At 36.4% G+C, this 13,027-nt stretch overlaps 1 protein-coding gene across 1 annotated transcript; it reads left to right on the top strand.

Annotated features, from left to right (window-relative positions):
* Positions 1 to 458: 458 nt before the first annotated feature.
* LOC146707779 (uncharacterized) lies at positions 459 to 12,700 on the top strand. The gene is made up of 19 exons (XM_085459286.1): positions 459 to 558; positions 2,907 to 2,958; positions 3,184 to 3,222; positions 3,774 to 3,917; positions 4,186 to 4,509; positions 4,758 to 5,044; positions 5,339 to 5,403; positions 5,823 to 5,971; positions 6,117 to 6,185; positions 8,375 to 8,679; positions 8,958 to 9,022; positions 9,114 to 9,253; positions 9,362 to 9,756; positions 10,035 to 10,099; positions 10,191 to 10,330; positions 10,439 to 10,833; positions 11,000 to 11,061; positions 11,157 to 11,290; positions 11,462 to 12,700. The coding sequence occupies exons 2-19, from the start codon at positions 2,925 to 2,927 to the stop codon at positions 11,548 to 11,550; spliced, it is 2,901 nt and encodes a 966-aa protein (XP_085315412.1). The 5' UTR covers positions 459 to 558; positions 2,907 to 2,924; the 3' UTR covers positions 11,551 to 12,700.
* Positions 12,701 to 13,027: the final 327 nt, after the last annotated feature.

Raw genomic sequence — 13,027 nt, 5'->3', positions numbered from 1 at the left:
AAAAGATAAAAGCTACTAAGTGTCATTGCTCAGAGAGAATACTAAAAGCACTAGTTTCACTGATCAGACTTTTTCTGAAAGTGACTTTAGGTTTTGCTGATATTTTATGTAAATGACACAGATTGAACTTTTAAAAAAAAATTTGACAGGTTGTTTAACCATAGTTTGTTTAAAGACAACTCAAACCCAGAGCAGTGTTTATTGCAAGTACTAATGATACAATTTAATCAGTAGTCCTTGCAGCACTACTCATGACAAGATTTTGAAATGTATGAAAGTGTGAAACTGAAAGAATGGGCTCGGCATTGTGATTGCACCTTAAGACTTTCAACATTCTCTTTGCTTAGAAAATGATGAACAAAACAAGTCCAGCTAGTTATGTCACACTTTGAAAAAGCAAGAATTTCTTGCTTCACTTACAAATAACCAAAGGCACAAGTCTTCAGTTACTTATTTGGACTCCAGCTGGTAAGGAGTCTGTTGCCTAGTTAGCCTACCATTCAGGGTGCGGTTAATACTGACTAAAAGAATACTGCTGCACAGTTAGACTCCCAAGAGGTAAGAGAAATTTTTATTTTTTTTTATTTTTTAAATTCCGATATTAACACAAGTAAATATTTAAAATTATAATTAATAAGGAATTAATTTACACCACCAACATCTAATTTCTTGTCAAGGTGTCATCATTCTGCACTGACAGCTCTGTATAACAAATACGAGAAAATGTTTTTGTACTTTTGCGTGTGTTTAATCCTTGTTTAAACAAAAACATATTTAACAAACACACATTTATATTTATTAAAGACTTAAATGATCATAATATGATCAAACCAATAATATACAAAACATTTAGACATTGCATGATATTATTATTAATAAATCAGATTAAGTCATTTTTTATGTTCTAGAGTAGCAGACAGCGTCTTAATAATAAAGTACGTGGTCAAAGGAGCTTGCAAAGAAAAGCGTCTGGACTTCTTTAAGTTGCTTGAAGACGTTTCACCTCTCATCCGAGAAGCTTCTTCAGTTCTAAGGTCAAATGGTGGAGAGTCCCAGAAGGATGCCAATGTTCACATTTTGGACAGAGAGGACAGATGGTTTGAAAGAGGAGTGAAAGAAGCCATCTATGTCCACTGTGAGCGACCATCTTTGAACAGAGGCGGGGGTTTACGACACCAACTCTCTGCCATCTATAATCCAGTTTTGAGATCCCTTCCCAGACGCCTTAACGCCCACTCACATCCTGGGCCATCTGATCTCAGGAATTCGCATGATAAGGTGGGGCCAGGTTTCACAATGAGCTCACCCGAATCTCTGGCTGATTGGGACCCACACCCAGTTTCACACCTTGGCCCAGGCGATTAGAGGATCATCAGGGGGTCCTTTTGTCCCTCTGTGGGGGGATACTCCCACTAGGTTTATATCTGGGACTCTCCACCATTTGACCTTAGAACTGAAGAAGCTTCTCGGATGAGAGGTGAAACGTCTTCAAGCAACTTAAAGAAGTCCAGACGCTTTTCTTTGCAAGCTCCTTTGACTACGATGACCTGGATGACTGAAAACCTTCACAGACAATAAAGTACGTGAGAGAAGGCTTTTATTATATATGTATGTTTATTATTCATGATGTCACTAACACTGTGTTGAGTGTAAAAGCTGTAACATAGGGCTGAGACCAGACTTCTTACTGGTTATAAATATATTTTTCATATGACAGTCATTTGAATTAGATTCAGAAAGAATAAAATTTTTTTTATCACTAACTAAAATGCTGCTGCACAGTCAATTCTGATTCACAAATACATGTTAAAAATACAATGAATGCATAATTAGTTTACACCAAAAAGGTCAAAGTTTTGTATGTTCTAATTGATTTTATAAGCTTTGAGAAGTCTATTAATAAGCTGTAGATTCATACATTCTTAATTAAATTGGGAGTTTTCATCATCACATTTCTAAATTTGGATTACTGTTTTCTGAAAGTTTCTCACAATGTTAGTTTTTCCTGTTCACATTCAGGTATTTTTCTCAAATTAATCAAATGCATTTTTGAATGCCATTGTTCATTTCACATTAGACTGTTAAATAACAAGAAAATGCCGGCCAACAATGAATTGGTTCACTTTTAAAGCCAAAAAAGTTGTATGCTGAATGTGTAATTGAGTGGTTCTTTGTATTTTGAATAATAGATTGCCCTGCTTAGCTTGTCAAGGTGTGGCCACTCTGCACTGACAGCTGAATGTACAGTGAATATGAAAAAAAAGTTCTTGTACCTTTGCTCTTTGGAATTTCAAAGAATTCCAAGTAAAGAAAAAAGCTCAACTTAACAAATACATACTGATATTTATTAAATACTTAAATGGCTTCTAATTGCAAACAGTCTGATAGACTAGAAAGATGGAATTACATGATTATAAATTCATGATATATATAGTTTTAATGTCAGAAAATGACAAATAGTAAGAATTTTGATCACAGAACACACGAGAGAAGATTCATATTTTGTTATTATTTATTCAATTTCATTATACATGCTGTCACACCATATGCCTGAGACCACAGTTCTTAATTTGATTATTTCTTAGTAATATATAAGTATAAATATTTCAGATGAAAAGAAAAAGTATTTCTCAAACATGTCCTCTGTAATTTTAGTTTATTCATATTGTAGCAGTTTTGTAACTCTTTTCCACACCTGTTATGAGTGAATGAAAACTACTGCCAAACGGAGACATAGAATAGAAAACTGAACCAGAGTCAACAAGTAAAAAGTCATTTTGTTTTGTTCATACATTTTTGTAAGTGCAAATTTTACTTCTTTGGGAAAATTTAAACAACACAAAACAAACAAACAAACAAACAAACAAAAAGCTACAAATATATTTATGGAGGGTTGTGTTTTACAGGAACCAGGCAGAGGGAGGATGGAACCTCTTACATTCCTCCTCCTATTAGCAGGTATTTCTTGGGTTGTATCTTTCTGTCATTTCACTCTCTTGATATTTGTGGTTTCATGTGTTTGCACGTATGTGTGTGTGTGAGAGATTTTGAGACAGTGCAAATAGAGCGATGATGCTAATAGCAATTTATATTTAAAATATATGAAAGTATAGACTGAATTTGTATAATTTTGCTTTTTGCCTAAATTCAGATAAGAATAATAATCCAATTAATATTCTACAGGACTAGTGGGAGCAGCATCTACTGACAATTCAACAACAGGTAACAAAAACAGAAGCTGAAGGAGCCTAGAGCTGAATGGGCTAAAAGATTTCCCCACCCCTCACTCCCATTCCTCTGTTCGACATCCCTCCACCCCCCACCACAATTTGACGTAACTAAAGAAACTTTAGTGTAATGAAACTAATGTACATGCTAGACAGTGTTCTTTTTAATGCACAACTATGTCAGCATTTTACTGTATTCAATGAGTAAAATACTGAACAGCTGAGGTGGAGGAACATGTGGGCATGGGGGACTCCCATTCTATTAACCCAAACCCACTAACACTTCTATTTTCAGTTAGCACAAGCCCATCAGACATCAACATAACATCAGTACCAAGCAATGCAACCTCAAACGAAATCCTACCACCACTAAACTCATCTTTACAATCATCAAACACCACAAGCTCATCTACAGTTAATCATGCTTTTACTGCCTTATAACTTCTTTTTCATTTAACCTCACCACCAATCAACCCAGTGTCAATGGGAAATGCAACCTCACCAATGCCTTTTCTTTTTACAATAATTACCTTTTATTTAACACAGTCGCATCTCTGGTAAACATTACATCAGTACCAAGCAGTGCAACCTCACCACCAGAAGGTACAACTCCACCAACAGTTTTTGGAACCTCAGCACCAATAAACTCAAACATAACCTCATTACAACCCACCACAACATCATCTTCAGGTAATCTAATACAAATCGTGCGCATTCAATATATGAATGACAGTTAATTTATTATGTTCCATAATCCACTAAAAAGATTTTAAGTAGTGGACTTTAGAACAAAATCAAAATGAAAATGAACTGCAGTATATATTCCTTTGTCTAAAATGCTTTTATTCGTGTCTAAATTATGCCTCTGTATTCAGTGTCATTATTTTATTTTAAGCAAAGATCATGATGAGCAGATATTGTAAACACCGGAGTAATAAAAGTTGCTGTCCCTCAACAGAAAACATCACATCAGCACCACCCTCACCAACAGCAACAGTCAACACGAACATGGCCTCATTACCAGTTAACCCAACTTCATCGGGTAACGTGACGTCAGCAACACCCTCACAGACAACACCAGGCATCATGACCTCTCCGCCACTCAATGCAACTTCACCAAAAAACGTGACATCAGCACCACCCTTACCACCGTCTCTCAATGCAACCTCACCTCAAGTCAACATGACCACAATTCCACATACTTCACCGGGTATAGTGACATCAGCACCACCCACAAAACTAGTCAGCATGACCTCAGTGCATCTAAATGCAACCCTACCAGGTAACATCACCTCAGCACCACTCTCACCAACAACACCAGTCAGCATTACTTTATCACCACTCAACACAATTTAACAACAGATCAACTGTCCTCAATACCACTTAACCCAGTCTCGTCAAGATGACCTCTATGCGACTTAGCACTACCTCAATAACAATAAACACAACCTTGCCTGTGAACATGTTGTCAACAACATTAAACCATAGAACAAGTTGATATGACCTTAACATTACTTTACCCATCCACAGAACCAGTCAACATGACCGCAGCGTCACTCAGTACACCCAGCATGACCTCACCAACAGTCAAGCCATTATCTCCAGACCTAACTTCGCAAGGAACATCCATACTTTCAAATGTCACCTTTTTTAGCACTACAACTAAAGCTGCAGCTCCAACCACAACTACAACTGCCGCGCCAGCACAAGCACCTAAAATCAATTTAGGATTTAAGCTGCAGCAAAACTTTTCACCAGAACTTGCAAACAAAAGCTCACCAGCCTTTAAACAGTTAGAATCAAAAGTGACTGAACAGGTGAGTTCTTGGAATTTTTTTTAACCTTCCCAAAAAGTCTACTTATCTAAACGTCTTTGTTCTTTTGATCTGAATGTACTTAAACAATAGATATATAAAAATATGAATAAATACAATTCTAGCTGGTTACTCCAAATAACTAAGAATTTTATGATGAGCAAGGGAACGTATACATGAAACATAAAATGTATGAAATCTTTGTGATATGACTTATATGAACTTGATTTTAAAATATTTGAAATTTCATTTTTTATGATATGTATTTATATATCTTTCAAAACAATTTATTCCTAGCTCAACGGCGTCTATAGTAAAAAATTTGGATCTAGCTTTAATCGAACTGTCATCAATAGTTTCAGGTAAGAAACACAGCTTAAGATTACTTTCTAAAACTAAACATTTATTAGCTACTAACCATTTAATGATCAAGGAACTGACCTCACAGACCATTGTGAGGTAAGTTGACTAGTTTCAGTTGTTGTGCAAAGGTACTGTTTATATGGCTGCAGAAACCTGCAATCAACTGAGACTGAAGAATTCACTTGGAACAGTGACAAAACATTTCTCCCAATGAAAACTTATGTCCAGATGAAAAGATTCAACTTTTTTACTATACTGGATGATTGAGCATGCATCCAGACAACTAACCATTTACTTTTTATTTTTAACAATAGATTTAATAAGTTCATTCTTGCCTTCTTGATGTAAGGCTAATCAGTGATAAAGAATTGACAAATAAAATGAAAGCATAGAAAATCACTACATTTTTCCTTTACAGTCAAGGATCCATTGTGGTTGATGCTGAGCTGATATTCAATAATGTCAGCACATTACCAAATATCAGCTCTGCAGTTGCAACTTTGACAGAAGCTGTTGCAAGCCCAACTTTTAACCTCTCAGTTAACACGTCATCTATTTCAGCAAAAGGTCGGTCCTCATGTAATTTGTTGTTTCATCCTTCCTGATCATTTATTGTCATAAATTGTGATTTTGGATGTCGATATCAAATATATGATAACTAGGAAATAGTCACAAGACTGTGCAATAACTTATTTAATATTGTGATTTCCAGCTGTGACAATAGCACCAACAGAACAAATCACAACATCATCTTCAACAATGAATCCAAGTACCACACCAGGTATTACCATGAAATAACTATGAATTTTTACATGTGATTATCACAAGCATGTAACACCATCATACAGCCTCACTCTTATAACCATTTTATCCAGCCTCACCACCACTCAACATCACCTCTGTGCTAACAACATTTAATGTGATATTGATTCCACTGAACTCAACTAGAGATGGCACGATACCACTTTTTTATGTCCAATACCTATACCGATATCATAAATTTGGATACCTGCTGATACCGATAGGAATCCAATATAGTTTATTTTTTAATCAATAAAACAGTTTTTTTAATATCTTGCTGCATTTTGTATAGGTTCATACTCATGTTTTAAAAACAAAACACTAAAGCTATTCTGTTATACCTGTATGTAAAAAACACACTGCACACAAAATATTTCATAGTTCAGCAATACTGAGCTAATAAACTTAAACCTACACCATCCTCCCTATTCTGGTATTTTAAAGAGTACTTAGCAGAAATATTAAACAACCTAACTAATAGGGTTGCAAACTCCCAGTAAAAAAAAAATAAAAATAGGAAACTACCCCCCATCCTCTGGCTCGTGATGCATAATCGACGTAATCAACCTTAATTTAATGCACATGTAAAAAAAAAATGCACAGAAATCAATTATTTTTCTACAATAATTAAATAGATTCAGCATCTTTTTTCAACAGAATTGCAGACTGCACAGATGGAAAAGGTACTATAGCTTACTAGGGTATGTATTAGACTTAATAGTTACTATATACAGTAATGACTTCTATACATTTTACCTCTGATTAAAACTTTGGTTGTAAGATTCAGATAATTGTTTATTAAAAGCTAGACATTTTAAATGAGAATAAAAAAGAAACATATTCTTTGGGCCCCCCTTTTCCCTGTTAATGCCCTATCGGCCCCCTTGGCTAAACTTTGCTAGATCCGCCCCTGCACAGTTACCAGCCGTCAACTACGTAGAAAAGGATCCTGGTGTAGAAAGTAATCTTAAATAAATTCTAAGAACAGCTTATCAAGCTTAAATGTGCTGCTGTTGTTCAGCCGCTGGTTTCCTCTTTCTGGTGCAAAGTTGGCGATAAATAAACAAGAGAAACGGGACTCGCAACAGAAAAGCCGATCAGCTGATCATTGATCAGTTTCATGATTGAAGTAGTAACAGGAGAGGGAGGGAGAGAGAAGAGGCAGTCGCTCCATATATCGGTTGTTAAGCTTAACGTGGGAATGCTTTACAAACATCCAGAGATGAACTTACACACTTGCTTTACTTCTCTCTGGGATCACTTTCTCGGAGATGAAATGCCGGTTTGGTAGCGAGAATCCAAATCCTGACCGCCAGCAAGTCTCGCACGCCACAGCCGCTCTATCACGTGACGCATACTGCTCCGACACGCTAAGGTTATGAGCTGAGTTACGCCATGTTGCAAGTTTTGTGAAGTGCTTTTGTGATATTTAATGGATCGGATTACATTTTTTATTTCTCTCCGATATCCGATCCAGTAATTTAGGTCAGTATCGGACCGATACCGTAATATCGGATCGGTCCATCCCTAAACTCAACCTCAGCCACACCAGATAACATGCCCTCAGCACCATCCAAATCAATAGCACCAGTCAGCACAAGCCCATTGGCACTCAGTACAACCTCACTACAAGTCAACATGACTTGAACAGCAGTTAACCCAGTTACACCAATTAAGGTGACCATAGTACCATTAGCACCAATGGCACCATTCAGCATGACCTTACCAGTAGCCTCTACAACCTCACCACAAGTCAACACACCTTTAACACCACTTAACCTGACCACACCAAATCACCTCACTATAATGCTCACCAACAGCACCAGTCAGCATGCTCTCACCCCACTCAGCACAACTTCACTACAGGTAAACATGACTTCAACACCACTTATCCCAAACTCATTTGCAGTCAGCATAAACTCATCAACACTCAGTCTAACCACACAAGTGAAGAGGAGCCTCACCTTTAACCTCTATCACCAGGAAAATCAGTGTCTGTTAAATCAATCCATGACTATGAGGAAACGTGTTTTCTTTAATAAAATACAGTATGTACCAGTTTATACATTCAGTCCTATCTGTGGCATGTTCATGAAATTCTTTAATTCTCCATTTGTAAAAATAATATATTGTAACTGACATTTGTTCCAACTATATCTATTGCCTCAGCTACTGCCAATGGCACAAATGCTTCCTCAAATGCAGCGACAACTTTGGGCTCTAATACAACTGCAGCCACAACAGTGGGTTCCAATACAACTGCAGCTACAACTGTGTCTCCAAATACAACAACCACTTCCACTACAGTGACAACATTACCCACAACAACTACCAGCACTGCATCAACAGATCCTCCTACTGCAAGTCAAGGAGCCCTTGGTCTGATATTCAGTCTCAGCCAAACTTTTACAGCAGACCTCGCAAACTCAAGTTCATCAGCTTTTCAGGCTTTAGCTCAAAAAGTGACCAATGAGGTAAGACGGCAACAGTGCTGATATTCTGTTGGCCTACATAAAACTCACTGTAAATTGGCAATGGTTAAAATACTGAAATGCCTCTTTCCCTGGTCTTCTTCTTCTTCTTCTTTACATTCATTTATTCATATTTAGTTTGGTTATTAAATCTTCTAAGTCCTGTTTAGTTTTGTAAATCCATTTGATTTGCAAGATGATATTTATGAAAGCCTCAGATTCATACAGGCAATGGCATGTGCATCTGCTGTAAAAGTATAAAACTACATTTTATCTTTCAGGTAAATGCTGCATGTAAACGTGTCTATGGATCATCCTTCCTTCGTTCCTTTGTTAAATCATTCCGGTAAGGCCAAAATTTGATAATGTAGTTTTTCCAGATATTTACTAGTCACTTCCTGCCATAAAAGTATTTCTTTCTCTCTTTACCAATAAAGGTCAGGATCAGTGGTTACCGATATGACTCTTGTATTCCAAGACAAAGCCTCAGTTCCTACAGTAAACAATTTAACCACAGAACTCGCTGCAAATATTAACTCTTCTTCCCTGAACATTATACCAGGCAGTCTTAATGCAAGTAAGTATTTAACCAAACTTATTTAATTCTTTATCTAAAATAAATTAGTAATTCTTTATTGATAAATCACCGGTACAGTTACAGTTTCCACTTTCTTTGCTTCCGCAGCTGAGCTCAATATTACAACAACTCCAACCACTGCTTCTAACATTACTACAGCTGCAACAACTGCAGCTACAGCAGTGGTTTCCAATACAACTGCAGCTACAGCAGTGGTTTCCAATACAACTGCAGCTACAGCAGTGGTTTCCAATACAACTGCAGCTACAGCAGTGGTTTCCAATACAACTGCAGCTACAACTGTGTCTCCAAATACAACAACCACTTCCACTACAGTGACAACATTACCCACAACAACTACCAGCACTGCATCAACAGATCCTCCTACTGCAAGTCAAGGAGCCCTTGGTCTGATATTCAGTCTCAGCCAAACTTTTACAGCAGACCTCGCAAACTCAAGTTCATCAGCTTTTCAGGCTTTAGCTCAAAAAGTGACCAATGAGGTAAGACGGCAACAGTGCTGATATTCTGTTGGCCTACATAAAACTCACTGAAAATTGGCAATGGTTAAAATACTGAAATGCCTCTTTCCCTGGTCTTCTTCTTCTTCTTCTTTACATTCATTTATTCATATTTAGTTTGGTTATTAAATCTTCTAAGTCCTGTTTAGTTTTGTAAATCCATTTGATTTGCAAGATGATATTTATGAAAGCCTCAGATTCATACAGGCAATGGCATGTGCATCTGCTGTAAAAGTATAAAACTACATTTTATCTTTCAGGTAAATGCTGCATGTAAACGTGTCTATAGATCATCCTTCCTTCGTTCCTTTGTTAAATCATTCCGGTAAGGCCAAAATTTGATAATGTAGTTTTTCCAGATATTTACTAGTCACTTCCTGCCATAAAAGTATTTCTTTCTCTCTTTACCAATAAAGGTCAGGATCAGTGGTTACCGATATGACTCTTGTATTCCAAGACAAAGCCTCAGTTCCTACAGTAAACAATTTAACCACAGAACTCGCTGCAAATATTAACTCTTCTTCCCTGAACATTATACCAGGCAGTCTTAATGCAAGTAAGTATTTAACCAAACTTATTTAATTCTTTATCTAAAATAAATTAGTAATTCTTTATTGATAAATCACTGGTACAGTTACAGTTTCCACTTTCTTTGCTTCCGCAGCTGAGCTCAATATTACAACAACCCCAACCACTGCTTCTAACATTACTACAGCTGCAACAACTGCAGCTACAGCAGTGGTTTCCAATACAACTGCAGCTACAGCAGTGGTTTCCAATACAACTGCAGCTACAGCAGTGGTTTCCAATACAACTGCAGCTACAGCAGTGGTTTCCAATACAACTGCAGCTACAACTGTGTCTCCAAATACAACAACCACTTCCACTACAGTGACAACATTACCCACAACAACTACCAGCACTGCATCAACAGATCCTCCTACTGCAAGTCAAGGAGCCCTTGGTCTGATATTCAGTCTCAGCCAAACTTTTACAGCAGACCTCGCAAACTCAAGTTCATCAGCTTTTCAGGCTTTAGCTCAAAAAGTGACCAATGAGGTAAGACACCAATACTATGTGCTAACAAACAAACCTAAATGTCGGCTAGCATAATAATGTAAAATGTATATATTCTTGGAACTATATATGATTTAAGAGACTTTCATTTCTTCCTTTAACCTTCATTAAACACTTGTAAACACTTCACAATAATGTTCTCTTTCAGATAAACAGACTGGTTAAAAATGTCTTTGGATCATTCCTACGCTCCAGGGTTAACAGCTTTAAGTAAGGCTAAATTTCTGTCCATGACTTATGTTTTTCTTAGATATCTGTCCTTCAACTGCTTTTAAGAAGTATTGCTTCTGTCTTTGTCATTCTAGGAATGGATCAGTAGTTGTCAACATGACTCTTGTGTTCCAAAATCAAAGCTCGGTTCCATCACTAACTAATGCAACTACAGCGCTGACACAAGCACTCCAAAATACCACACTGGGCATCATAGAAGGCAGTATAAGTAAGTTTCTGGCCACATATTCTGCAGTTTGAATTTATTAATGTAAACTACCCTATATAATGTTGTATAATTGTGCTGTCAGTGTTACACATAAAAGCAAGATGAGAACTCAAGTTTATAAGTCCAGAGAATTTTATGGAGGTACCTTTTTTTTTTTTTTCAATATTCCAGGAGTGTCATCATCAACCAGTCTTCAGTCTACAATTGGCATATGGGCGCTAACACTGTTGACTGTGGCACAAATCATGATCAACATGTAGGCACCACTCAAGTTCACTCCAGTGACTTCACCAAAAGTTTTTACTGTGCTATAAAACCGGGTGTGCCGACCAAAGGAAAAACAAAAGATATAAGAAGCTAGCATTATGAAATTTACCAAGATGAAGTAATTTGGTGCTCAGATGTGTGCTGAGTGTAAAAGATTAATATATATATCTTATAGTATTTTCCAGACACAAATTTATGGTGCAAAATATCTAATACTTTTTGGCAACGTATTGGCAGTTACTTGTGAGTAACACATTAGCTTGTTAGTGCACTTGTTTTCGTTGCTATTGTGGCATTAAAAAAAACTATAAAAAACATACATATTAATTTACAATATGCATTGCAAGATGCGAATTAATATCCAAACATATTATTGAGTTAAATGGTGAAAGAGAAGATGTGCATATTTAATGATGTGAGTTGAACTGAAATGATCTTGATGCAGCAGACAAGTGATTGATTCTGTCATAATCATACAGTATCAGGTGAATAGTTTGGAAGGTGGACTTTAAATGAGAAACAGCATACTAGTCTAGCAAAATATTTACATACTACTGTCTTAATAAAAATAAGTTGTTTTTCTTCTTTTCATTGATTAATTAGTGCATTGATTAAAAGATCTGTATGCCTCTATAATGAAATTAATAAAACCATTATTTATTCAACCAAGTACTAGAATCTTAGGCTTAATATGCTTCTTGTGATTTGTAAATGCCATCTCTTTTACTCTGCATTTTTTCCTTTTAATATCAGAAGAAGGAAAAACTACTGCAAATAATAATTATTAGTGGTGTGGTGAATGTGATTTGTAGATTTGTGAACTTTATATTTATCAAAATAAAGATTATGACAATTACCAGGTTTGTGTACTACAAAACAATTAATGCGTTAAGGAGCTATTTTGAGATTAAAGTCAGAGTGTTCTGTGTCAAGCAAGAGCCTAAATCACCATGTGAACTTTAAACACGTGAACATTGATATAGCACAAGGTTCAGTTGGCTCTGCATAAAAATAGGTGGTCGAAATTGTCTTCAAGAAGCTACTTTTATGTAGTAATGTTGTCACTGTAGTGGAAGTAGTGTGAAGTATATTTCACAACCTGTACTTTTTTACTTTTACTTGAGTAAAGGAGTTGAATCAGTACTTCAACTTTTATTGCAGCATTCTTTAACACTGGTATCTGTACTTCTACTAAAGTACAAACTGTCTCTACTTTTGACACCTCAATGAACAGGTATGAAATCTTTAACTGGGGCTTAGGTTTTGTCAAGCCAACTAACACAAACAAAGGATTGCTGTATTGAACTTCTTTATCAAAGATGTGTCATCTTATTACTAGACCTATTATTTTCAGAGCCGATATCCAAGGATAGTAGATTATAGATCAAACTGGGATTGTTAAGACTGGCTGTTAGCCATAGTCATGAATGTATCCCTAGCTACTACCAGAATCCAGGAAAAAACAACAGG

The sequence above is a fragment of the Copadichromis virginalis genome, linkage group LG6 (genome assembly GCF_057382275.1).
Source record: "Copadichromis virginalis isolate Kocher_CV1m ecotype Utaka linkage group LG6, C_Virginalis_male_GT1.1, whole genome shotgun sequence".
Classification (NCBI taxonomy): Eukaryota; Metazoa; Chordata; class Actinopteri; order Cichliformes; family Cichlidae; genus Copadichromis; species Copadichromis virginalis.
This window is presented reverse-complemented; position numbering and strand designations above follow the sequence as displayed.

What these genes read in the sequence shown, in the direction of transcription:
- LOC146707779 (XM_085459286.1), top strand. Translation starts at nt 2,925, where the DNA reads ATGGAACCTCTTACATTCCTCCTCCTATTAGCAG. An exon ending in TACTGACAATTCAACAACAG is followed by an intron (nt 3,223 to 3,773) that starts GTAACAAAAACA and finishes TATTTAACACAG; the next exon opens with TCGCATCTCTGGTAAACATT. An exon ending in CACCACAACATCATCTTCAG is followed by an intron (nt 3,918 to 4,185) that starts GTAATCTAATAC and finishes GTCCCTCAACAG; the next exon opens with AAAACATCACATCAGCACCA.